Source organism: Camelus dromedarius, chromosome 1, assembly GCF_036321535.1.
Source record: "Camelus dromedarius isolate mCamDro1 chromosome 1, mCamDro1.pat, whole genome shotgun sequence".
NCBI lineage: Eukaryota > Metazoa > Chordata > Mammalia > Artiodactyla > Camelidae > Camelus > Camelus dromedarius.
The window spans coordinates 73423147-73451102 of record NC_087436.1 but is presented as its reverse complement, the minus strand read 5'-3'; the positions used below and the strand labels follow the sequence as shown (position 1 = coordinate 73451102).

Sequence of the window (27956 nt, the reverse complement as noted above, 5' to 3'; positions counted from 1 at the left end):
AAAATATTTTTGCATTCTTGTTCTCAAGCTTCAGGCCCAACAAAACCTGGATTTGCCACTTTAAAGGGAATCTGCTTCTCATACGAAAGAAGTTCATCAGGTTAGCCTACAGAGGTAACAAAACGGGGCATAGCTCCCTTCACTTGGTCACAGCTAAGGATAGAGCTAATTACATCTTGTATTGACTGAAGAATTATATTCTTTCCATAACCAGGTCTCAGGTCTGGTCCTCATTAGTTTCAGGAACTAGATTTTAAGCAGCTTGACCAAGGTGATCAAGCACTGGAAGATTAATTCATTCTAAGCAAACTCACAAAAGTTTGTTTAAAAACCAGAATGTTTATTTCTTTGTATACAAGAAGGAATTAATACCTTAATATTGACTATAGGTATAAGTATCTGCTATCCAGGGCACTTTTAACTGGATCAAGGTATTACGGAAACCAAATACTATTATAAAATGTTTAGTTTTCATAATTTGATGTGAAAATAATTGAGTGCTTAAGGTCTCTTCACTGCAGGGGTATGGTGTAACCCTCAAATTCCTTGAAAATGAAGAGAGCCCTGTTTCTTGTGTGATTTCAGTATGTGCATGATTCTGACCTACCAGTCTTGCCTGGTCATGGACTGAGTTAGTCTCTGCCTTAAACATCGCACCCTGCAATTGCACCCAAATTTGGCTGTCAAAAGACCAAAGTATTGCTCATGTGTGCTAGTTCCCCACCTATCCTAGCCCTTTTTCTCTCATTTCTTTCACATTCTCTCGTCTCCTTCCATTATCTCCAAAGTGTCTCCCTCATGTTCAGTGCCTAGGCCGTTTTCCCCAAGTCCCTCCTAAAGTCAGTTCTGTTGTCACCTACTACTTTCACCTTGCCTCGTCTACTTATCATCACCTCTTAGACTGTCACCCTCATCTCCTACTTGGCCCAGACTGGCTCCACTGCCCGGACGGACGGGAAAGGAAGCGTCGAATCGCGGTCGGGCCAGAACCTTCTCGTGTGAGGAGCCCACTCCCCGGCCCAGCGGGGAAGCTTAAGGAACGCTTCATCGCGTTCTTTTGCACAGTCTCCCCCTCTCATTTTCTCCCAATCCTATAAAACCATCACCACCACTTTGAGCCTTTCCCTGAGCACTAGAATCTCCTCTTGGCCTCAGACATAGGGAGAGGCCTCCCGGCGAAAGGTGCTTCCTTACTTGAAAGCGAAGCTGTGTGCTAATGCCGGCGTCTGCGCATCAATGATGAGAACCTGAGCAGGGCCCCAGGTGAACCGGCAGGGTGGTTGGCACTAAGCCAATCACAGCTCGTGACGACAGGGCCCGGCCAATCAGAACACGGGAAGTTTGGCGCACTCAGGGCGGGCCTGGGAGGGTGAGGACCCGCCCCCTTGCAGCTCGGTGGCCAACGCCTTGGCCCAGGGCTAGCGAGAGCCGAGCAGATTCGCAGACTCCTGGGACTGGGCACCGTACAAGCTGGGAGGCGGTGCCCTCTCACCCCAGCTATTATCCCGACAGGCCTTGGCCTTAACAGGTGTTGTGCCTGCCGTGGACGCATTTTAACCCCGGCCGTATCTCTCTGGAGACTTTGTGCCTATGGTTGGGGACAGAGTGAGGTCGTTGCCTTGACGACGGCAGCATGCGGCCCGCGGTCCTCCGGAGTGTGAGCTTGCGGCAGGTCGAGGCCAATCTGCCTCCCTGCCTGCTTCACCTGGGACCCGTGACTGTTCCCGCAGAAGAAATCACGACAACAGTATAGAATTGCTAGTTTGCTAGTCAGCATCTTTTAGACCTGCGAGCGAGATGCATTTCACCTGAAATTTGTTCCCAAGTTGAAAACCTTTGGGTCTTTCCACGCGAAAGGATTTAAAAGCAACAGTAAGTATAATACTTTTTAAAGCTTCTATTATCTCATTCTTTACTATGTAATAGATCTCAGTCTGTCTTTAACAAAATAAAAAAAAACAGCATTATTTTTTATTATCTAAATTATTGGTATGAGAACCATATGCTCACATGGCCCACATCCAGAACTACCGCATTACAATTGGCCAGGTTTCCTTTTAGTTTGTATTACCCTTAATTCAGGAGTAGAAGGCATGAGGAGTTACAGTTTATGAGTAACTGTTTCAGGAAACAAGAGGCTTTTTAAGCTGTGATACTTTTAAGGTATTTGTGGGCAGTGCCACTTGAAAAAACAGGTGTGACCAAACATGCAGTTGGATTGGAGAACACACTTGGAGTAGTCAACTGGCAGAATGTTAGCTTGTGACATTCTTCAGACTCTCTTAGACCTGCTTAAGGTAATTTTAATTTTGTTCACACTGCATTTTCAAATACTGAGGACATAGCTACTAATATTTTTAAATGATCCAGGTTATAGATTCCAGCTATTTTTGTCCTTGGTATGATAAGCCTAAACGTCTAGTCCTTAATAAAATATGTTGTCTTAGTGGAAGGAAAAAAAAAATTAAGGAAAAGAGAGACAGAATTACATTGAGTTTTTTTTTTTTTTTTTAAACATTGACATTTTATTTAAAAATAGTTAATAGAGTTTAAATGGAAGTTAAAATGTCAAATATATGGAGAGTTAGTGTCAGGGACACTATAAACAGTTTATAGTAGAACTTACTATAAAAACTGGTAGTAAAATAATGAAATCATTGGAGTTGGTGTTGACAAGTACACAACTGATGGCAAGATTTTTTTTCCTGTCCAAGTTTTATGAATGAGTGTTTTTATATTGTCAGGTTAAGAAAAATTCAACTATGAATCTTCATTCAAATATATAGTTACCAAAAGACTTTTTTTCCCCTCCCCAAACTTTTAGAACCACGTTGGGATTAACAGCCATATTTTTCATTCTTTGCTTCTGGGATTTAATTTCAAAATCAGATTAAAAATAAATTTAACTTTGAAGTTGTAGTTTATTAGTTTTTATATTTCATGGCAATCAGACCTTATGAATTGAGATCTAACTGTATTTGGTTGAAGTTTCTTTTTGATCCAAAATATGTAGTGGAATGATTGCTGGACTGTCACCAATCATTAGTAAAGTGAGACAGATTTCATTAGGATTGCCTTTATTGAGAAAATGCCATATAATGGCATGTAAAAGAATTCTAAACACAAAATTCAAATAATCAGACTTGTAGTGATTAATCATTAAAAGGATTTTTGAAATAACTGTATTTGATACTGATATTTAATTTTTAAAAATATGCTTATATACTGTGATGTCATTGTTATTTTATATGTTCAATATAGAAATTTAATTACTATGGTGAGAAAAGTAAAGAAAAATAGTTTATCAAAAGTTGTTAGTGTTAACTTGGTGAGTAATCTTTTTGTGAACAAATATTTTCCCAATTGACCAGAAAGTGCATAAAGAGCCTCAATTTTGATCTTTTAAACCTGATGTAAAAAAATAAATTTTGTCTTCACTAAAACCAAATTCACTTGTGCCTTTTTCACCTTTGAGTGAAAAGGAATTGTGTTTTTCTAAAGTAAACTGTAATTGTTTTGTATAATAGTTCAAGTATTGCTTTATCTTTAAAAATATATTGAAATTTCATTAACATGACATTTATTAAGTTAAAGTTAATGGCTTCAATTCCATTTGCCTTGTCTATTATGAAATATATGTGAATATTTGGAGAACATAATTTATATGCAGAACAATACACAGGGCAGCAATTGATGCAATGCAGTGACTGCCCTAATATGAAAAACAGGTGGGCAAGAATCAGTTTGGGAGGGTGGAGGAAACTAATATACTCAACATAATTGATTCTATGTTTTGGTTTTTACAGCAAGAAAAATTCCTTCTGGTTTTCAATTAAAATGGAAAAATATGAGAACCTAGGACTGGTTGGAGAAGGGAGCTATGGAATGGTAATGAAGTGTAGGAATAAGGATAGTGGAAGAATTGTGGCCATCAAGAAGTTCTTAGAAAGTGATGATGACAAAATGGTTAAAAAGATTGCTATGCGAGAAATCAAGTTACTAAAGGTAAGTAAATATATATATTGAATTGAAAAAAATGAGTTGTTTCTTGATTGACCATTATTTTTAGAAAAAAAATTCTGTTTTTATATTTCTTTTGCTTCCATAACTAGATTTAAAGTATGATTTTTTTGGCAAAAAACAAATAAGATTGCATATGCATATTCTTTTATCTCATGAATATAAACATGATTTTAAAAGTATTTGTTGCTTTTCTCTATGCCTGCCTGCCTGTCTGTCTGTCTATCTATCTATCTATCTATCTATCCATCCTCTATCTGTCTATACAGCAACAACTGTTTTAGGGGTTCCAAAAACCACCCCCAGTTTCGATGATTCACTAGGAAGGCTCACAGCACTTAGCATATAGTTGTACTCTAGGCTATGATTTATCATAGTGAAAGGACATAAAGCAAAATCAGCAAAGGGAAAAGGCACATGGGGTGAACTCTAGAGGAAACCTGTCAAAAGCTTCCAGTGGAGTCACGCGGGATGCACTGTTTCTTCCAGCAATGAGCTATGACAACATGTGTAAAATATTGTCTACCAAGGGAATTCACTGGAGACTCAGTGCCCAGAGTTTTTTTTATCAGGGGCTGGTTACACAGGCACCCTCTGCCTGGCTCATGTAGAAATTCCAGACTGTCAGAAGAAACACAGGTTTTCAGTATAAACCATATTGTTTGCACAGTGAGCTACTTTATCTGTTCTGGAAATGAAGGGAACCCTCTTGAAATCCAAGTTTCCGGGTACAGCCAAGGATTCACTTTGCAAGCTTTCTAAGGGTAAGAGTCTCAGGCCTGCTATGTTAACTCCCAGTTGAACCAGAAGAACCAGAAATTTATCAATTTTATTTATTTTTAGAAAGAACCAATGTTTGGCTTTGTTGATCTTCCATATTGTATATTTCTTTTCTATTTCATTAATTTTTGCTCTTCAGTATTTTATACCTTATACTGATTTGGGGTGGGTTTATTTTACAGTTCTTTTTCTAACCTTATTTCTTTAACTTTTAGGGTTTTTTTTTCCTCATATATGCATTTAAGGCTATAACCTTCCGTCTAAGGACAGCTGTGTATCTGAGAAATTTTGATTAGCAGTTCAAAATATTTCCTCATTTTCCTTGATTTCCAAACATGTGGACAGTTTCTAGGCTTTCCTCCCTGGTTATTTGCTTTTGACACGATTGCCCTGTGATGTGAGTATGTACTATGTAAGATTTTATTCCTTTTGAATAAATACCCAATACCCCTTCCATTACTTACCAATTATTCCTGTTTCTGGGCTTCCATCTGGAATCATTTTCCTTGTACTTAAAACATATCCTTTATTTTCTTTAAAGCAGATCTGCTGGTAAGGAATACTGTCCATTTGTGTTTGTCTTTAAAAAAAAAAGTCTTTACTTTCTGTTTAAAAGATTATTTTCAAGGATATAGAATTCTAAGTCGGCATTACTCAGTATGTTCAAGACATCATTTCACTGTTCCTCTGGCTTTCATTGCTTCTATTGAAAGATCGGACATTCCTTAGTGTGTCTATTTTTCTTCTGGATGCAGTTAAGCTTTCTCTTTGATTTTGGCTTTCATCAGTTTTACAATAATGCACCAAGGTCTGGGTTCCTTTGTATTTATCTTGCTTGGATTTTATGACTCTTGTGTCTGTAAAATAATGTCATTTGTCACTTTTAGAAAATGCTCAGCTATTATTGTTGCACATATTGCTACTGTCCCATTCTTTCTCTTCTCCATTTAAGAATTGTTTCATATATTAGACCTTCCCCATATGTCTCCTATACTCTTTTCTGTGTTTTCATCTGTTTATTTTTCTTTACTTCATTCTACAGATTTTCTTTTGACCTGTCCTCCAATTCAGCTGTTCTGTTTCAGCTGTATCTAATCTACTGTTAAGTTCAACCACTGGCTTCTTAATTAAAGGTGTATTTTTCTGCTCTAGTATTTCCATTAGACTTTTTTCTTATAGTTTCCAGTTTGCTACCAAACTCTCTATTCTGCTTTTTTGACTATTGAAATTACAGGCTTTTCTTCTGAAGTCTGTATCCAATAACTATTCTCTAGATCTCCCATGTATTTATTTCCATTGTCTGTTTTTTCTCGGTTTTTGATCAAGTCTTATCTCTTGATATGCCTGTATTAATTTTTTTATGATTAATAGCTCAGTTTATTAGCTGTTATTGCCTGTGTTAATTTCTAAAAAGTCTATAAATAGTTTGAATTTGGATTAGCATATTAGACTGGGAGCATCCCATGCACATGGCAGAAGCAAATTTGTATCTTCTCTGGAGGAAGATAACTATCTTAGCCTCAAAATATTTCTGCAACTAAATTTCCAAAAACAATATCCAATACAAATAATAATGAAGAACACAAGAAAATAAGATACTGTAAGCAAAGAACTTTAAAATGAAGGAGGTCCTGGGCTGGTAGTGTGCCTCTGCCAGGACAGGGAACATTTTAATGTAAATAATTGTTAACTAGTAAAGGTGGTTAATTACTAAGAGGGGTGAAAGGAATCCAAGGGATATTTTAAAAAAATAGCAAATGCAGAGTAGATACTACTTTTAGGGCTGATTTCTCAGAGAACCCACCTTTGCAAGTCATTTAGATATGACTTTTCTTTCCCTCTTAGTCCCAAGAGGCCACAAAAATCCAAGCTCAGTTTCAAATCTGTCACTTTATTCACTGCAAAATCAGCTTTGAGTCCCGAGATTGTTTCTGAGTCCTCCTCTTCTTGGTTTTGGCCCAGTAATTCCTCACCATCTTCTTAAATCTTCTTTATGTTTAAGAAGATTTTAAGATATTTTGTCCAACTTTTTACAAATTCTCAATAAGAGGGTTGGTCTGAGTTACCTCGCCTGCCATTACCAAATGTGGCAGTCATCTGCTTTTAAAAATATAAGTGGACAGATAGAGGGAGAGGGGCAGGGGCAGAATGTGGAACTGGTGGTCTGTGTTTTAATTTAATCTTGTTCAATCTCCACATATTTAGAGATTTTCCAATTATCTTTATGTTATTGATTTCCAATTTAATTCCATTCGGCCTGACAGCAGACACTGCATGATTTCTAGTCTTTTAAATTTGTTGAGGTGTGTTCTGTGTCCCACAATGTGGTTGATCTTGGTGACTACTCCATATGAGCTTGAGAAAAACATTATTTCTGCTGTTGTTTGATGAAGTAGTCTATAGATGTCAATTATATCCAGTTGTCTGATGCTGTTGCTGAATTCATCTATGGCCTTATGATTTCTGTCTATTTCTGAGAGAGGAATGTTGAAGTTTCCAATTATGACAGTGGATTCATTATTTCTCCCTGTGGTTCTATCAGTTTTTGTTTCATATAGCTTGATTCTCTCTTCTTAGGCACATACATGTTAGAATTGTTATGCCTTCTTGGAGAACTGACCCCTTCATCATTATGTTATGTCCTTCTGTATCCCTAATAACTTTTCTTACTTTGAAGTCTGTCCTGTCTGAAATTGACATAGCTACTCCTGCTTTCTTTTGATTAGTCTTAGTATGATATAGTTTCTCCATCCAATTGCTTTAAATTTCTATGTGTCTTTATATTTAAAGTGGGTTTCTTATAGACAACATGTATTTGGAGTATGTTTTGATCCAGTCTGACAGTTTTTGTCTTTTAATTGGTGCACTTAGATTACTGACATTCGGAGTTACTGTTGGTATAGTTGGATTACTGTCTATCATATTTGTTACCGTTTTCAATTTGTTGCCCTTGTTCTTTGTTACTATTTTTGTCTTCTACTCTTTCTGCCTTTTTGTGGTTGTAGTTCAGCATTTTAATATAACCTAATTTTCTCTCCTTTCTTAGCATATCAGTTATACTTCTTTCAAAATATCTTTTAGGTAGTTGCCCTACAGTTTGCAAAGTACATTTACAACTAATCCAAGTCCACTTTCAGACAACACTATGCCACTTCACAGGTAGTATGAGTAACTTATAATAACAAAATAGTCCTAATTCTTTCTTCCTGTCTCTTGTATCATTGCTGTCATTTCACTTATATATAAGCATACCTAAGTGTGTGTGTGTGTGTGTGTGTGTGTGTGTGTGTGTGTGTGTGTGTGTGTGTGTGTGTTTGTGTGTGTGTATACACCTTTCATAAGTAAGTATACCCATCAGAGAACTTATTTTCATATACAGACTTACGGGTATATACGGAGCAGTAGGTGTGCACATATCAAATGGCAGCATACCCTACACACTGACCTGCATCTTGCTTTTCTCCACTTAATATATCTTAGTGATTATTGCATACCAGTGGACATAAAACTGCCTTGTTCTTTTTAACTGCTGCATTTTATTTCATTATATGGATATACTTTAATTCACTTAACCAGTAATATATTTGGAAAGCGCTTTGTGATCCAATCTGGAATCTTTTGCTTTAATAGCTAAGTTTAGTCCATTTATAATTGTAATGTAACAGATAAGTTTGATTTTAGTTTTCTTTTTTTCCCCTCTAGAGTCAGAATAGCTTAGGTGTTAAGAATAAGACATCTAAATATTTTGCACACAAGTCAGCTGCACTTCTGGTTTATAAGTTGGATGTTCCGGACATGAAGGAGGAACTGAACAAAACTGAAATGTTTTCAGGAAAAGACAGAGGCCAAGATTCTTGGGTTCTAATCCTCCTCTATCAGTTATTGCTGTGTGACCTTGAACAAGTTTAACTTCTGTGTGCTTTGATTTCATCCTCTTCTGTAAAACAGGATAATAATTGCACCAATGTTATAGAGTTTTTGTGTTTATAATAGTCCATAGAACATAGTAAACACTATGTAAATGTTAGTTATTATTATTTATAACATTATGTTGCTACTTAAAAAATATTTTTCTATTTAGCCTCTGAATTCCTTTCTAAACATTGAATGTGTTTCCTTTGCTAATATGGAAAGGCCTTATTTTATACTTTATAACTTTAGTGTTATATAATATACATAATCCTTTGTAAAGTGATTATTGTATTTCTGTTTCCTCCTCTTTCCCATTAATCCACCATCTGACTTTAGAAGATATCTTATTTATTTTATGCTTACCATTAAACCTATAATTAGACCTTATAATTAAAAATTTCCGGTCAAAAATACAGTTTTAACCCATGACAAGAAAATCAGCATATATATTCTCTTTTGTTTGCATCTTGTCTTCTTTCTCCTAAATTTGTTAAGAATTTCAGGTGAAAAATACAGTTTTGACCCATTGACAAGAAAATCAGCATACATACCATACTCTTATTTTATTTGCATCTTGTCTTCTTTCTCCTAAGTTTGTTACTAATATCATTTGTATATTGTTAGGTTCTAAATATTCATTTTCTATTTTGTAACTATGGTACCCACATTCATATAAGACTTATCCTGCACTAATGAATTTATGTTCAGAAATTTTTCTCTGTTGTCTTTGTTGTTGAATGACAATTTCATTGGGTATAAAGTTTCTTTCTTTTCTTAAGGATTTTGAGGACTGTATTCTAGTAGTTTCTTCCTCTTTAAAAAATGTGGCAACATTTTCTGCTGAGTGTTATCTGCCATTTGTGTTTCCTTCTCTTTTCTTCAGTATCTGTGAATAGATCCTGGATTGGTTCCCTTTTGATTGTTTCTTATCTTACAGCGAAGTGAGCCCTTCCTGGACCAGCTGTTTGTAGGAGGTTCGCTTTCAGGAGAAGATGTGGTCTTGTTCCAGGCTGGCAGGAATCCACTGTGGTTCACAATGATGTTTCTTACAATACAAGCCTGAGTGTGGGACTGACTTACGTTATTCTTAATTTCTCTGAAACTTGTAGTTGCAAGCTTGTTCATAATGAATTGTTTTGCCTTTCGTTTGGCTTCACTGACAGATTGCTTCAGCAAATGAGTTTCTGTGTGATTATTCAGACTCCCCTCCCCTGCTGTTCCTTGGTGCCATTCAGTTCTAGGGATGCTTTCACTGACAGTCTGTGAACCCTGTTCCCATTACATCAAAGAAGGTTTTTTGTTTTTGTTGTTTTTCTCTTCAGGGTATGTCACCAACTCTGCTCTGCCAGCTTTGTAGCCACAGGTGACTCTTGGTATCTTCCTGGACTCCTGTGTGGTACCACCTTGATGGGGCCACCTCATTTGTTGTAGGTGGGGGTCATAGATCCTGCTTAGTTTCATCAAAGATCTTTTTCTCATTGGCTTTTATTGTGTTCTCTGAGAAGAGAATGGAGCACTATGGTCTTTTGACTATAAAAACCAGAATATAGTTTTATAATTTGTCCTCTTTATGCATTTTATTTAGATTTTTTTTATGCTAAGATCTATTTTAGACTGTGACTGATTGCTAGTAATTTGATCTTGTAAAAATTATTTTGCATTTTTTAATAACAGCAACTGAGGCATGAAAATCTGGTGAATCTGTTGGAAGTATGTAAGAAAAAAAAGCGATGGTACCTAGTCTTTGAATTTGTTGACCATACAGTTCTTGACGACTTGGAGCTCTTTCCAAATGGACTAGACTACCAAGTAGTTCGAAAGTATTTGTTTCAGATTATCAGTGGAATTGGATTTTGTCACAGTCACAACGTAAGTATTTAGTTTAAGTAAGTATTTAAAAAAATCAAAAAGTTGGAAGAGTATACAGTAAACAACCACATACCTGCCACCTGAATTCTATACTTAGTAACATTTTGCTACATTTATTTTATGATGTATTTATTCATCTATTCATTCATTTATCTATTTGTTAATCTGTCTTATTTACTTAATTTGAAAGTCAATTGCAGACACCAGCACACTTCAGCTCTAAAACTTTAATAGTTTAATTTGTTTGCAGAATTTTTTTTTCCCCTGCGGTAACATTTACTGAGTGAAATGCACTAACTTTAAGTGGTGAGTTTTGACAAGTGCATTCGCCCAGGGATCCACTTACTTGTTAGTTCAGATTCTCTTGCCTAGTTGTGAAGTGTGAAAATCCCCGCTTTTACCCTGTTGTCTATCACAATGATTTTATATCCTTTGAAAATCATATAGAAGCTGCTCTGGTAAAATGGCACTTACTAAGTATATACCAGATAACACATTGATTCTGCCAGTTTTACAAAATATTTTAATGATACTTTTTGTGTGATTATAAAAGCAACAAATGCTAATGGTAGATGTGGGGCTGGCCCTGTGACCTCACCAGGTTGTCTATATGTAATAGAAATTGCTAGCCTGTGCAAAACGCTCAGCAATGCCAATTAGGGTGCTGGTCCTCTGAAAGAGTTGAAAATAAATATATTTAAAAACTTTTTCAAAATACAGTTTACTTGTAGTAGAGAATTATGCCTAATAATTTGTTTTGTCTAGCTCTGGAATTTTTAGTATTGTCTTCCAGTGTCCTGTTCTCTCCTTCTATAGTCTCTCTGCAGAAATCTTACCCAACTGACCTTGTTTTACTCTCTTTATGTTTATAATTGCCTGATGATGCCTCCACTTGGGTGCTCAGAAATCTGCCTACTAAAGCCCATAATAAAACTAAACTACTCATTATTCTTCATCAAAACTAAACTTTCCTAAACTTTTCTGTTTTTGGTTATGGAACCACCATTCTTTTAGATTCCCACGTTTCAGTAAAATATCTGAGATTAATTCCTAAGTTCTATTGATTCTTGACTTAGAGTATTTCTAAACTGTATCTCTTCCTTTCCGTTCCTTTGTGCACCAGACTAATTCAGGCCCTTATCCCCTCGTAGTGGTCCCACTGCGCTTCTCCCTGCTTCTAGTCCCTCTTTCTGTGCTTTAGCCTGTATAAACAGGCCAACATCTTGTTTATTCAGCCCCATATGGGTCATGTCACTTCCATGGGTTCCCATGGCCTGGACGCAAGCTCAGACTTCCCAGGCTGGCAGCTGAGGCAGCCTTTCTCCCTAGTACTTACCCTTTACTCCAGAAAAGACGTTTCCCTGGAATCTCCTGATCTGTTCCGTCTTCACTCTGTTGCTCTTTTTGTTGCCTTCACTTGGATTGCCCTTTCATTTCTACATTTTTATCCAGGTCACACTAGTGTTAAAGACCTACTTGGAGCCCATCCTTTTCCACAAAAGCTTTCCCTGACCACCACAGTCTTCAATGGTAGTTTCACTCTCTTAGTCTTCAGAGCAGTCATTATCAGAGTAATCGATTTGGTAATTAATAATATATATTTCGTCTGATGTCTTTGATTGTTTAAATACAATTTCAAACATAAATGTTATTTCCTGCTCAACTAGGTCCCAGGTTCTTTAAAGCCAGGGACAATTTTATATGCTTTTATTTGTATTCATTATAGGGATAAAAACAGTGCCCTGCACATGACAGATGCTCAAAAAGATAATTAATTTGTTTAACTTGATGTACCAATATATGTCATGCTCTGCTTTTTGCCTTAGATCATACATAGAGATATAAAGCCAGAGAATATATTAGTCTCCCAGTCTGGAGTTGTCAAGTTGTGTGATTTTGGATTTGCGCGGACACTGGCAGCACCTGGGGAGGTTTATACTGATTACGTGGCAACCCGATGGTACAGAGCTCCAGAGCTGTTGGTTGGTGACGTCAAGTATGGCAAGTAAGACATGAGCAAGCTGCAGGGTGGGGAGGGCGGATTTAACTCTCTCTTCTTGATAAGATGTAATATGTTTTTACTGTGATAAAAAGACTCCTCTAATGCTGAAAGAAAGTTTTCAGTTTAGGGAACTTTATAAAGTGATTTGTAACTGTCTTTGGTGCTCTGCCTTTAAACATTCTTGTGAAACAGGTTGGTGTGAGTATAATTATTTTAAAGGTAAGGAAATCAAGGTGAGTAAGTAGTCTGTTTTTTAATAGCAAGTTAAGAATAGATATATTTATCACTTGTAAAGAGAGGTAACATTGATTGGATATGTCTGACACTGTTGAAATGAGGCAAGGTAGGGTGGGCACGGGTGGGGGATAGAAACAGAACTAAGTGAAACGTTTTAAACACATAAATTATCTTTGTAAATGAATTCTTCAAAGACGAATTCTATTTTCTCCCTCCTAGCGTTCAGTTCTCCTTGCTGTATGTGTCCCAAACAACCGCCTCCTTCCGGCATGCTGTTCTCAGCGTGCAGGGGAAGAGACTGATGAACCTTGTTCAAATTATTTGTAAACAAAGAGTGAATAGCCTCTTAATGGCAACCCAAAAAGCTTATTTCCAGAATAAAGTACACTTAATAACTGTTTTGACTCTTCGGAAGCCTTTTCTTTCCTGTGTCACATGATTGAAGTTTCTAGAAAACTGATTTAGGTAAAATTGGAGGTTAGTACTTTACGTTTAGAGGGAGATGTGTTTTTAGGGATAATTTAAAGTTTACTATTACCGTTCTCAGTGCCAGGAATACCAAGTAGTAATGTACAGAACAGACGCAGCCACAGTAAACACACTAAGATGCCAGATTTTCTACCACGTTGCTTTTCTTTCAGGGCTGTGGACGTGTGGGCCGTTGGCTGTCTGGTGACTGAAATGCTCACGGGGGAGCCCCTGTTCCCTGGAGATTCTGACATTGATCAGCTGTATCATATTACAATGTGTTTAGGTAAGATTATGCATGTGCATTTTAAATTTTAGTGACTTTTCCTCCCTATGTTTTTGTTTGTTTGTATTGATTTAATAAGCTGTTGGTACATTGAAGACGATTGGTGTTTTGAGTGGATGTAGGAAGCAAATAGGAAACCTCATCTATCTCTTTCTACATATATACATTCATTCATTCATTCTCAGTGTGGCTTTCGTTTGTCTGACATATGGCCCTAATCATGCTCTCACCTGCCCCCCTGCCCAACTCCCCTCTAAAGAAGAGAACAAACGTCTATTCTCTCTGCACTTTTACATTCAGTAAATCACATGTAGAGAGAATACAAATGATCATATTATCTCTGGGTCAGCAAGCTGTTGGTGTCATATGAATATCACCCTCATTCTCACCTTCAAATTGAGACCCAGAGACTTCCAAGGTAGCTTAATCTTGCTGCAGTTATGACTTTTGTTGTTTGTGCTTTGGACAGGATTTCAAAGCCAGGCTATCAAAGGCTTCTTACATTTGTTGAAGTATCAACTTTCTGTTGGGTGATGAAGCTTAGAAAATGGAAATAATGGGAAATTACTTGGGGGTTATTTATCTCTTAGATTTTTAGTTTACAGGTTAGAAATTCAATAAACAGTATGATGGTTCCTTACAGTAGAATTTTCAAATATATTTTATATTAGATTATGTATTCAAGTTGAGAAAAAAGATAAAAGTGCTCAAGTCAGACCTTAGATACAGGAATAGTCAGTTGACCAAAAATCAGATTCTTAAAGGGTGGGACTTATTAACCTAGAGTAGATTCTGATTATATGACTATTAATATTTTGAGTTTTGGTCAGCACTTTATGCTTTGTTATGAGAAATGAAGTGCTGGCACTTACAATCTGAACAATTATAAATTTTTTTTAACCTATCCTTTTCCTATGCTTTCTCGTGTATTCAGTTCTATGCATAGTGGCGTGTGAAGTTTTCTACTAAATGAGTGTGTTGAGATAAGAATGTTAGTTTCCTTTGAGTTGACTTATGTCAAAGCCCCTATAAAGACTGACAGACACCACCACAGTAAGAGCCCTGTCTTGGGTGGGTTTTGCATGCTGAAAGCCCCACCTCCTTGAGCTGTGTCCCACTCTTATCCCTACTCCACACCACCCATCTCATGATGCAGAATGACAGAGATGTGTGCCGTTCTCACTGCCAGGTAATCTAATTCCAAGACATCAGGAGCTGTTTTATAAAAATCCTGTGTTTGCGGGAGTCAGGTTGCCTGAAATCAAGGAAACGGAACCTCTTGAAAGACGCTATCCCAAGCTCTCTCAAGTTGCGATAGATTTGGCAAAGGTAATCATACCTTTCTCTTTTCACTCTCTGACAAGGAATTTACTTTATGGAGATTTGATTTTCTCTTCTTTTTTTCTTGTCTAGTTGATCTTTTAGGTCAATAATTTCCTTTGATTTAAATGTTTGTACATTAAGAAAGAGGTTGGGGGAGGGTATAGCTCAAGTGGTAGAGCGCATACTTAGCATGCACAAGGTCCTGGGTTCAATCCCCAGTACCTTCATTAAAAATAAACGAATAAATAAATAAACCTAATTAACTCTCCCCACCAAAGAAATCAAACCAAAAAAAAAAAAAAAAAGAGAGAGAAGAAAGAGGTTAATTTGGTGGGGATGGGGGGGTCGGGGGGCCTTCAGAGATATAGGCCTGATATTTTTGCTTGTTTTGAGAAACCATTTAGTGTTACCTAGTTAAGTGTGAAAACATCCTCATGTTTTTAATGTTTAACATTTAAACTGCAGGCCATGTGTAAGTGGAAAAGAGAAGAAAAATAGGATAAGAAAATAAAAAGAATGGTGAAGAAGTAGGAAAATGTTAAAGTCTAGGGTGTAGGATCATGACCTGTAGTGTACTGTTAAAAAGGGGCTTTTTCCTTAACCACAAGATTCACTGAAGCTAATTATTAAATAATCATCACCTTTGCCTTGTATTTGGTTGAGAAGGATATTGGGGAAACTCTCACTTGATCAAATTATCTCTAAATATGGACCTTTTGGAGTTACTAGCTCAAAAATTCTTGAGTTAGGATTATCATAAAGCATTGATAAAATAAGTATCTCTAAAACAGCAGGGTCACTTAGCATTTGCCCAAAATACTTTTTCTTTTTTAATTCCTGAAATAATTCATTTAAAAAAAGCTTAGTAAGCTTATAACTAATTATATAACAAGTTCTTAGAATAATACATTTCTAGTTTTCTACCTAATCTTCTAACAGATGCAAATATTTTTTATTGAGATTAGCTTTATGATCTGTCTGCAAGGAGATTTAAAGGGAATAAAGGTAAAACTACTGTCCAATTTAATGTCCCCATGGTAGAATCATATAACTTTTTAAATGTTATAGAAAATTTCAAACCTAGAAAGGAATGTAGAGAAAACAGTTATATAATGAACCCTCACAAACTAGTCGTCTAGCTACAACAATTAATAATCTGTTGACAATCTTTCATCTATGTGCCCCCTCATCAACTTTTGTTTTTTTGGGAGAATTTTGAAGCAAATCCCAGATATTATATTATTTCACTAATAAATACCTTAGATAATTTGTAAAGTTTTCTTGTTCATTTAAAGCTTCTATTTTTACTGACAGTGATGGCTCCAATGAATCAGAACAAGATATAGTAAAATCTATAATAAAATGAGAGAACATAGATAAAACAAAATCATCTATGTAAAGTATCCAGCGCAGTAATAAGCACAGAGTAGATTGTTTCCTTTCCATTCTGCAAGTGCTTTAAATTTGAAAAATTCACAAAAATTCCTTAATGTCATAAAGTGTCTAATCAATACTCAAAATTTCATTAACTTTTTCGTAATTTGTTTATATAGTTTGAATTAAGAATCACACTGAAGTCTAGAGATCACAGTTGGTTAATATGTCCTTCAAGATTCTTAATTTACAAGCTCTTCTTAATCTTTCTCACTCTCTTTTTTTGTTTGTTTAAACTTTGCCATTTATTTGTTGAAGAAAATAGGTTATTTGTCCCTTAGAATTTTCCATATAGTATAGTTTAATATGTTTCCTCTGTGTCCTGTATTTCATATAAACTCATAGTATAGCTTGATCAGAATCAGGTTCAAATTTGGCAAGACTGTTTCATAAGAGGTTGGTATATTCCTGTCCAGAGACACTGAACGTCTGGTGGCCTTTCTTTTTATGATATTAACAATCATTGGTGGTCACTGTCTAGATTTGTGCTTTATTTTTTATCACTTGTTACAGCTGTTTAAAATTTATTGACTGTGAAGAGGAATGTTCTATTTTTCTATATTTAGAAATGTGAATGTAGGCAGTTTTTCTTTGGTATGAACTGTATGTATTCCTTGGTTTCCCAGAAATGCTTACACATTGACCCGGACAAAAGGCCCTTCTGTGCTGAGCTCCTGCACCATGATTTCTTTCGTGTGGATGGATTTGCTGAGAGGTATAGTACTGACTGTATTTTCTAGGTCACACCAATCTCGACTTAAAGTAAGGCCTCCATAACAGTACATAACAGTAACAAACAGGATTTCTCTTATTTCTCTATCCACTGGCTATTACAGGATCTCAAATATTTACCATCCTACCCTTAGCGATAATGCATTCCTAGGAGTGGTCCCCCTGCATTCACTAAATTAAGGCTCTTGGTTTTCATGACGCAGTCCCTTCATGCTTTTCTTTCTGTCTCCCTGTGGTGACATCTGCCACTCAGGTCACTGATCTCTACGTTGCCACCAGCTGTGTGATGCCATTATCTTGGGTGCTGATGCATTTGCAAAGGTGCCGTCTCCTATTGGTGCTGAACTCATACCATGCCCAGTCCTGACACTGCTGGCACTACTGATGTGCAGGAGACCTTGATGTGCCAAACCTGTGGGTGCCAGAGCTGCTGGCATGGTCTCCTGTTCTGTTCCAGCTGCTGGCATCAGTGCAGCTGACAAATCAAAAACTAGTGAGATGAGTGGCAATGACATTGCTTTATATTTTTGCTAAAATATTTAATATCTAGCTTAATAAAAGATAGCTAGTTCTCATATTGGCTTCTGCATTCAATTAGTTGTGATATGTTGTTTTGGTTGAAATATGTTGAGAAACTCAGGCCTCACACAAATGTGTAGTTGGAAAATCGAAGAGTATTTTAATAGCCCTTTTAGATCACTATCGGTATTCTTCTTTGATTTTATACCAACACTTTGGTACTACTCCAAAACTTGACAGTGGTAGCTTCTTAAATGTTGGTTGTGTTGTGGAATCTGAAACCGTGTCAATGAACTTCTCTTACTCTGTTACATTAAAATCCACTTGTCTGTCTTGCACTTTGAATAGATCTTTTACTCATGCATGCTTTTATAGCATCATGCATTAGTCATTTGGAAAATATTATTTTGCTAAGTTATGCAGAGTTTTAAAATGTTGACATTATTTCATTATACGATGTTAAAAAGTCATGTTCTTTCTTAAAAGTCTTCAGTATTGGGAATCTGCTAAGTTCATGGTAGTGGATACAAGTTAAACAATTCTAATTTTGGATAGAAATTAGAATTTTAGCATTGATGCAAATATTATCAGTTGTTTTCCTTGAAGTGACAAGCTCCTTTGTTCATTTTTTGGAAAGGAAATATCTGCTGAATACCCTGAGTCTGAATAATAATAATAATAAATTTTTAAATAGGTTTTTAAATAAAAATGTTGTTCCATGAAAAAAGTGGCTATTTTAGTTTGTAGCTCAACCAATCACACAAGAGCTTTTCTTAAGACAGCCATTGCACTTTGATTCGTAGCAGAAGTCCTTTATACATATTCCCATTTTGTCACACAGAATGTGAAAAAAAAGATATGTTCAAGGGTTTAGATTTAATAAAACAAATACTTTTTTCTTTGCTGCTTCATCAGGGACATTATTAAATGAACCTGTCTTTTTTTTTCTTAAACTGAGGGTGTGTGGCTATGAAGAATACAAAAACTGCTAGCAAAGTTTGGTGCCGTTGCTTCAGTTCTTGCACTTCTTCAGCCCCTGCAGCTTTACCCACCATTGCTTTTTATACCATCAGCGCAAATGTTAGCATGGCAAAAAAGAAGTCATCTTTGTATTAAGATTAAAAGAGCTTTGACCTCGTGAACCTCCTGAAAGTTTCTCAAGGATCCCCAGGAGTCTGCAGATGACCTCATTTCTTATTTTAAATAACATAGTCTAGTTTAATACCCAATTAAAAAATTAAGTATCTTGAAAACTAATTTTTTCTAGATTTATCTGTCTCATACAATCTTACTTTATTGACAAATGTCTTTTTTTTTTAACATTTTTTATTGATTTATAATCATTTTACAATGTTGTGTCAAATTCCAGTGTTCAGCACAATTTTTCAGTTATTCATGGACATATACACACTCATTGTCACATTTTTTTCTCTGTGAGTTATCATAACATTTTGTGTATATTTCCCTGTGCTATACAGTGTAGTCTATTCTACAATTTTGAAATCCCAGTCTATCCCTTCCCACCCTCCACCCCCCTGGTAACCACAAGTCTGTATTCTCAGTCTGTGAGTCTATTTCTGTCCTTTATTTACGCTTTGTTTTTGTTTGTTTGTTTGTTTTTGTTTTTGTTTTTGTTTTTTAGATTCCACATATGAGCGATCTCATATGGTATTTTTCTTTCTCTTTCTGGCTTACTTCACTTAGAATGACATTCTCCAGGAGCATCCATGTTGCTGCAAATGGCATTATGTTGTCGGTTTTTATGGCTGAGTAGTATATGGCATTATGTTGTCGGTTTTATGGCTGAGTACATATACCACTTCTTCTTTATCCAGTCACTTGTTGATGGACATTTAGGCTGTTTCCATGTTTTGGCTATTGTAAATAGTGCTGCTATGAACATTGGGGTGCAGGTGTCATCCTGAAGTAGATTTCCTTCTGGATACAAGCCCAGGAGTGGGATTCCTGGGTCATATGGTAAGTCTATTCCTAGTCTTTTGAGGAATCTCCACACTGTTTTCCATAGTGGCTGCACCAAACTGCATTCCCACCAGCAGTGTAGGAGGGTTCCCCTTTCTCCACAGCCTCTCCAGCATTTGTCATTTGTGGATTTTTGAATGATGGCCATTCTGACTGGTGTGAGGTGATACCTCATTGTAGTTTTGATTTGCATTTCTCTGATAATTAGTGATATGGAGCATGACAAATGTCTTTTTATGTAGGTTTTCTCAGGAACTACAGTTAAAAGTACAGAAAGATGCCAGAAACATTTCTTTATCTAAAAAATCCCAAAGCAGAAAAAAGGAAAAGGAAAAGGAAAAAGATGATTCCTTAGGCGAAGAGAGAAAAACACTTGTGGTACAGGTAAATTTCCATGTTTTAATGCATATTAAATTTTAAATGTAATATATCCTTAAATTTGGGTGGGGGACGAATAACAAAAATTTTAAAAGTTTCCTGAGTGGTTAACAAGTTAACTTTTAGCTTAGTTTTAAAAATGTATTTTCTCTGTAGGCACTGAGTGCCTACTGTGTACCAGCCTGTGCACCAGCCTCTGGAAGAGGGCTTGTCAGGAAACTGCACTATCCAAGAACATTTAGACATGTGTGTGCACACCCGTATGCAAACACATGGACACAATACACACACATGCCATTTTTTTCCCTTAAATGATAGGAGGGAAAATATCATCTTTAGAATTTTATATAAAGTAGAGCATTTAAAAATTGAAATTTGAGGAAAGAGGCTATAGCTCAAGTGGCAGACTACATGCCTCGCATGCACAAGGTCCTGGATTCAATCCCCAGTATCTCCTCTAAAAAATAAATAAGTAAATAATTAAGTGAACCTAATTACCATCCCCCTCAAAAAAAACATAAAATTGAGATTTGGGTATTTAATTTGTTTGAAGTTTACTTTTGTTGGTAAGCTATCCAGAATCTGTTCTTGGTAAGATAATTCAAATCAACCACCAGCCCACTCCCATTTTTCCCGAAGAAGAAAGAGCCCTGAATTTTGTGGTTCCCTGACTCTAAATATATGAGAACAAAAGCGAGCATGCTTGAGTCCTCTTCCATTTTTTTCCCACTGTAATATATATAAATTTGATAATGTGTATATATCATTAAATCTAATGTACATATCTTAGGGCTAGTATGAATTGCATTTTCATTCAAAATAAGATGTCTGACCAAGAATCCTGGGCTTTATTTTAATTCCAGGGGTAGAATAAGAAAAACAGGGGCACAAAAAGGTGGTATCTCTGATATTCTGCTTTAGTTGACAAGTACTTTATAGGGAGAGGTGATTTTTCATTCTCCTCAGATTATTAATATTACTAACATTTTTATTAATGGTCAGGATTCCAATGCTGATCCCAAAATTAAGGATTCTAAAGTGTTTAAAATAAAAGGGTCAAAAATGGATGGAGAAAAGGTTGAAAAAGTCAGTCGAGTTTCCAATGCCAGCTGTCTCCACAACAACATGACAAGCCACATCAAAACAGTGCCTTCCACGAGCCTCCGAGATTGCAGCAATGGCAGTGTGGACCACATGAGGAATCCAGGCACGGCAATTCCCCCACTTACACACAACCTTTCTGCAGTGGCTCCCGCTGTTAGTTCCGGAATGGGGACTATCCCAGGAGTTCAGAGTTACAGGTATGAGTTAGGAAAATAAGAACAAAATATTGCTTAAATTGCAAATATTTATCAAGTCAGGCCCATGTATTGTTACTCTCAGGCTTCTGGGTGCTATTTATTCTCGTCAGTTTGCTGCTTCAAATGACTTCTTGGCCCATGTGATGAAAATTATTAGCATTTGATCAAAAAATTTACCCGAGTCCTCAGGAAATAGGTTTGTATTGTTTAAGTGAAGAGAATCTACAGCTATCTTGTCGAATAACACAAACGGAGGTTGTCATAATAAAAGAGATAATTGGCTTTGAGGGTCTGTTGCCGCCTGGTGTGGCTGTGGGCATTTGGTAGTACAAAGAAGCTCCTTTTGGGAATTTCCTGAAAGGAGGGTAGTTTATTGGAGTTGAAGGCTGGGTGGGAGGCATGAGGGTAGGGGTAAAAGGACAGAATGTTTCACCAGATCCATGAGCATTTAGGACTAGGCACTAAATTCTGATTAAACTGCATATCCTGTGGTGTTGGGTCATTTGATTTTGGGCTTGAAAAAAAAATTACTGCTGGTCCTAATATAAATTTTTGTTGTTTTTGTTACAGAATGGATGAGAAAGCCAAGAAGTATTGTATTCCATTTGTTAAACCAAATAAACAGTCTCCATCAGGCATTTATAATATTAGTGTGACCACATCGGTAAGTGAACTGTTCTCAGTAGCAGAAGAGCAAGCATCATTTCTAGATTTTTATTAATATTAAATATGATAGTGAAGAACTGAATATTTTATTTGGAGACATATCATAAAGTGGAAAGTCAGTGATGCAGATATCATCTCAGCCTGTCAACATCATAAATGTGAAAGTCTTAAAGTTTAAGTTTTATGGAGTTTTTTAAGTCCAGAAGTTTAAATATAAGACTAACTATAAGTTACTATTAAAATGACATCTGTTTTAATTTTTTAGTAATGGCAAATTTTTGTAACCTAAGGCTTAGTAATCAGTTCTTTTTTTAGATTAGGTGAGAAGACAAATTGTCTCATCTCACCCACACTAGGTTTTTGGTGGAAGTATTCTATTTATTCATTTAACAAATATTTATTGATTATCTATTATGTGTAAGACACTGGAGATGAATAAGTCCGTCTTTCTTTCAAGGAGGTCATGGTCTAGTACAGAATCAACAAATCAGAACCTAGTGTGAGATCGCAGTAGCAGAAGCACATACAAGCTTCAGAGATTTGAAGGTTCAGAAGAGCATTATTATGTTCAACATAGCTGTTAGTACGTTTCTTTTTAAAGTTTAGTTGAATCATTATTGGTCTTTCACTCAAAACCCTCCATTGGCTTCTCACCTCTGAGTAAAGACCGAAGTGCTTACAGAGCCCGTTAGTCCCTTGCCTCACCCCTGCCCCCTCCATCCCTCTGCCCCACCCTGGCTACTCTCATTTTTGGTCACTCTATTCCAACCACATTGGTTTCCTTGTTATTCCTGGAACATGGCCAAACACGCCCCCACATGTGGGTATTTACACTTGCTGTTTCTTCTGTTTTAGAGCATTCTTTCCCCAGATAATCCAAAGAATTTGCTTTTTTCCTCCTTCACTGCATGAAAGGGATTTGTGCTTATTGTTTCCCCTACTGCTCTGCCCTATTACTAGAACAGTGTGTAGTGCGTTGAAACTGCTTAAGGAAGGTGGTGAATGGATTCTTCTGCCAGGGAGGGGAAGGTATGGATGTATTCCCAAAGGAGTATTTTTCTCACAAATTTCCCTTCTCTATCTCCCTCATTATCCTCAGATTTGAAAAATACAGCCTTCTCTTCATATCTACCACGATTTAGGCATCACATTTGTTTTTCTTTTAATTGTTCTTAACCTGTAACTTCTGTACCCATAGTACTTTCCTTTTTGATATACCTTACTGGTTCATTTGTGGATATTTTTGCATTTTACATTCTTGGTCTGCTTTGGAAGATTATTTTGATCAGCAAAACTTTTCACAGCTGGCTCAATACCATTTTTCTGGAATCGATATCCGCCTTCTTTTAGGCATTGCATAATCAACGCTGGCTGATAATTGTAGATCTTATTTCTGTTTATCCTTCTTTGGAACAGGCAATCAAGAAAGGAGGTAAAGATTAGTGGGGAAAGGTCCACTGGAGTCTTTCCTTAGTGAAGATTAATGGAGGCAGAGCTAAGCCTAAACTTTCTTCAACTTGGTGGAATATCAATATCCCTTTCTCATGCTTTGTGCCCTAATTCTGAGATGTGAATAAACATGTTATTGTAAATATCTCTTACGTATTTTACTTGTCATTCTTGGCATATATAAATCTAGTAGTTTGGAGTCATTATTTTAATTTTTTTGTACTTGTGGAGAGCTTTTTTTAAATTATTTTATTTTGTAGCTGATTTGAACCAAGAGGCTTAGCACTTATTCTATTAAAAGAGCAAGTAGAAACACCCAAAAGAAAGAAACTTAAAAGCTCACTATAGGACTCCTGAAGACTTTCTGAGAAGCAGAGTGACAGAATGCACAGATGTTAAACTCGAGGCATCAAGAACCTCAGTGGCTTAACACTGTTAGATGTCTTTGTGTGTATATTTCAGTATACCTACATGTATGTGTATATACATGGATGTACATGTGATTTCATTATACATAAGTGGTTTTTGTTTTGGCAAATCATGTAGTCTCTCTGTGTATCATCTGTTTTGAAGATGTGGAAATGAATATAGCGTTTCTGTGATTCTCAAATGAAGCAGGTTGGGAAAATGTCAAGTTCACAAAGGTGCAGAACTGAAGTGCTACTAGGCTTCTCTTTATTATTTTTTCAGGCTTTATCAAGTATGAAGTAATAATACTAAGAAAGATCAGGAGAATAACTGAAGTTACAATTTTTTTACTTAATAAACTATTTCTAGGAAGATAATACCATTTGCTAACTCTGAGGAGTAAGGCAAAGACAATTAACTATAGAAAAGAGAGTAACAAGGTTATTATTGGGAAGGTGAAAACCAAGGTAGGAGATGTGATATACACGATGAGATGACTGTTGTCTTTGACTATTCAAAACTCAGGTGGCAATAGCAACTGTGTGCTGAAACGTGCAGCAAGTGTCCTAAGGCCTGACCTTGCTGGCCTGAGAGCCCAAGACATTGATGCCCACCTTCTAACCTTTACTGCTCACAGGTCTTACACTGAAGGTTGGCAGAGGGAGAGGGAGAAACTCATAGCAACCCAGCTGTCCACCTGTTAGCAATTTTAATAAATTCAATGAGGAAAAGATTTGAAATAATTGGATGAAATTGTTTTGTATGTTAATAATGTTCTTGAAATTTTGTATTAGTTTGGCTTTTCAATTCCATACATTTAAGGATATGAACATAGTAGTTACAAAAAGGGGCAAGCTTACCCGGAAGCTAATTCATTTGTGTTAACCATTCTGATATTAGGTTGCTAGTGAAAAGACCCTGCTGCAGGCAAGTAAGAAAAGAAGGGACTACTCAAAGACAGATGTCCGCTTGCCTGAGCTAAACTATAATCATCTCCCTGAACTAAGAGCCTTGGAAGGCATCGGTATGTTTTAATGCTTTTACTTTTTCAGCCCTTTTGTTTACAGTATTTAAAATGTATACTAAATAAACTAATAGAATTTTGAAAGTAAAAATTCATAGTAACTTTACATATTTAAGTATATAAATATGTACAGACTTAGGTACAATAAGTACATCCTGAGGGACAGATACAGAATGTGAAAAACTAACAAAAATGTCTGATTTTCTCACTGTGTTTATGGTTATTTTTACCTAGCTCGAAATTCCAGGTTAATAAGGAGAGAGAACAAAAATCTTTCAGAATCTCGAATTCCTTCTCTGGCCACTATTGACTTGCACGCCCCCAGTATCGCCTTACATCAGGTACAGAAATACTCTGTGGGTTGCGTGGAACCTGGGTCTCTCTCATACTTCTTATTCAGGTATCTTTGGGAGAGTTTGCTCTTAAGGATTCGGCAGGTTCGTTAGTGGGGTCTATGAAACTTTGCTTGTTAAATTTTGTTTTATGGTTCATCGCACTTAACACCTTTATTACATAAACACCTCCCAGCCTACAGCAATCAGTTTTTTATAGATGAAAAAATGATGTGTGTGTGTTTGTGTAGCCTAGCTATGGCTTTTATGTAACTGTAGGCTTTATGGTAGTTTATAGTATTTCAGTCCATTAATACCAAGGTTATAACCAACCTATCTTTCAAAGAGTGAAACTCTGGAATTGTTGTTATTCGTTAAAAATGTGTTGTCTGTTTGACACTTGTCTCCAGGACAATCCATTCTATCTGTGCTAAAGATTTTTCTATTACAAATAGTCATCTCTAGAAAAAAGTAATTTCTCTTATCTCTTCAGAGTATGTACGTTTCTGCTACTTTTACACCCACAGTCACAGCACTAAGAAAGCTGGCAGACGCTTTAACCTCCTGAGCTGTCCATAGCGAGCCGCAGGCTTGGGGTATGTGTCGCTGAGCTTCCACTTTACCTCCTTAGACAGATCTCTCACCTTTGCTTGATGCTAGACAACTTTTGTTTTGGGATTTAATTCCCCAGCTTTATTGTTTAAGTATTTCCATTTCATACACAACACCTGTATGTTGCCTCCTTCTCTATGTGGATGCCTTTTCCTACTGGTACCCCTTAAATAATTTTGTAGAGCTCTGCAAACAAGGGTAACAATATTGTTGAGGATGACAAATTACAGAGGCAGTTGCCCAGTGATACTGAAAACAAGTATTGACCTGTGTTGCTTTGCCTCATCTCTTGCTGCCAATTTTGGTAGCAACACCCTCCAAGCTAAACAAATTCCTGCTGTGTGAAGATTAATCGCTGTCACAGATTTTGCATTTAGGAACTACAGAGTCTCAATAAATTCCTTGTATGCTTCTAAGTTTATATTCAGCGTGGATTTTAAAGGTGCAGAATTTTCCACTTGCTCTTTGTGACAAGTGCACTATTGTTCAAAAACACTTTGCAAGGTTGACATAACGAAATCTTGTTTCATGTAGTAGAAGAAAGTCTTTGGCTGCCTTTACACTTCTTCAATATTTTTATTTGTCCTTCTGAACTAATCCTTTTATATTTATAAGCTGGTTCTGCATTTTTACTCTCAGTTTACTTGCTCAATTTCCATTTGTATTTAAAACACGATAAAAGAGAAGGTAGGTGTAGCAAAAAATACATTTAACGCCAAGATAATACGCACTTATGTGTGGAAAATCTAAGTGGGAGGAGAAACCACTGAAGACTGAAAGCAAAAGGCCTCTGGCAGAGGCTGCGACCTGCCTTGCACTCTTTCTTCATGGTGTCCATCGATACATCAAACTACATTTTGTTTCTGAACATAACACAAACATTTTCATGTTTATAAAAGTCTGTTATGTACCTTCCGGAACAGTCTGTAAGACAGAGTTTTGTAAGTAAAGTATTGCAAAGTCCGTGGACTTTGTCCCCACCCTCTGCATGCTTACACATGCTATGTACCTACATGCATAGCTACACATTTTTTCCTCTAAGCACTGTTTTCTTCATCCCACAAATTTTGATAACATCTGAGCCACCTCAGGATTGATATCTGTTGATTGCTTTTCCCTTTAGAATTAATCACACTTTACTGGATATTTTTATGTCCAGTACTTTTGGATTGTATTTCGGATGTTGTAAATGTTGTATTGTGTAGCCTCTGGGTCTTGTTATAATTCTCAGGAGAATGTTGAAAATTTTGTTTTAGTAGGCAGTCACCCAAATTTTGTTTACACTGTAATTTTTGCCTTACCTTCGGTGAGAGGTGGTTTAAATCTCAAGTCTCTAGGTCTCTGTAATCCTAGTTTGCATCTGTCCTGCCTTTGTGTAGTTCAGTGGTTGTAAGGTGATTCAAGTCTCATTCAGTTCTCTAAGCCTCTTGTTTGGAGCAGTCCTGTGCGTGCATCCCTCAGGAACTGGACTGAGACTTCTGTGGGTTTCTACACAGAATCAGAGGCTCTCCTCTAGTTCTCCTCCCTCCAGAATTCCCCCCATATTTCAACCTGCACGGATTCCTTTTCCTGGTTTCTCTGTCTACAAAGATGGGGTTCCTTTCAGATGTTTAGCTTTGTGCACTTCCTCACTACTCTGAGAATGGGGCTGGCCTTTGGGCAAAGTCACAGAACTGAAAAAATTAACAAAATTAGAAGCCCACGCCCATGAGAAGGGTTATATCTCCAAGTTTTGACTCTTTCCCTTAATCCTGTTTTTTGTGGGTTTTTTTTATTTTTGTTATTTTTGTCAAAGAGTTTCGCTTTGTTTTTGGTAATAGGTAGGAGACATGGCTTGTAGTGAGTGTACATTGCCCTGGGGCATCGGAAGTATCTCTTTAATGTCTGTGTCAACAAAGGGGTAAAAAATTAACAAGCCCTTACCTCATCTCCCTCTGTGTAAGCAAACTGAGCTATAAATAGTTGATTCTAATCATCTGATACTAGAACAAGAATTTGGATTTGGGGAGAGTAGGACTTTTAGAATTACTGTGAATCTGTAATGCTCAATGATTAACTTTTAGGTATCAGGATCTCCCCCGTCAGATGATTCGGAGGCTGATTTTCCTCGAATGGAACACCACCACTGAGTGTCATTTTGATTCTGAACTGGGTAGGTCTGATTTCTCACACTTAAAGCTGTGTAACTTTTCATGGGGAATATTTTGTAGCTTGTTGAAGACCA

The 27956-nt window shown here is 36.6% G+C and overlaps 1 protein-coding gene across 1 annotated transcript in view; it reads left to right on the top strand.

The window, feature by feature from the left end:
- Positions 1–1381: 1381 nt before the first annotated feature.
- The window catches only part of CDKL2 (cyclin dependent kinase like 2), a 29589-nt gene continuing 3014 nt past the window's right edge, over positions 1382–27956 (top strand). The window contains exons 1-13 of the mRNA XM_010982976.3: positions 1382–1872; positions 3807–4005; positions 10387–10581; positions 12408–12586; positions 13462–13574; positions 14764–14903; positions 16958–17046; positions 19805–19946; positions 20943–21241; positions 21812–21905; positions 24665–24788; positions 25023–25129; positions 27796–27884. Coding sequence (XP_010981278.1) covers positions 3838–4005; positions 10387–10581; positions 12408–12586; positions 13462–13574; positions 14764–14903; positions 16958–17046; positions 19805–19946; positions 20943–21241; positions 21812–21905; positions 24665–24788; positions 25023–25129; positions 27796–27861 — 1716 coding nt within the window. The 5' untranslated portion in view covers positions 1382–1872; positions 3807–3837 and the 3' untranslated portion in view covers positions 27862–27884. The remainder of the gene's footprint in view (positions 1873–3806; positions 4006–10386; positions 10582–12407; positions 12587–13461; positions 13575–14763; positions 14904–16957; positions 17047–19804; positions 19947–20942; positions 21242–21811; positions 21906–24664; positions 24789–25022; positions 25130–27795; positions 27885–27956) is intronic.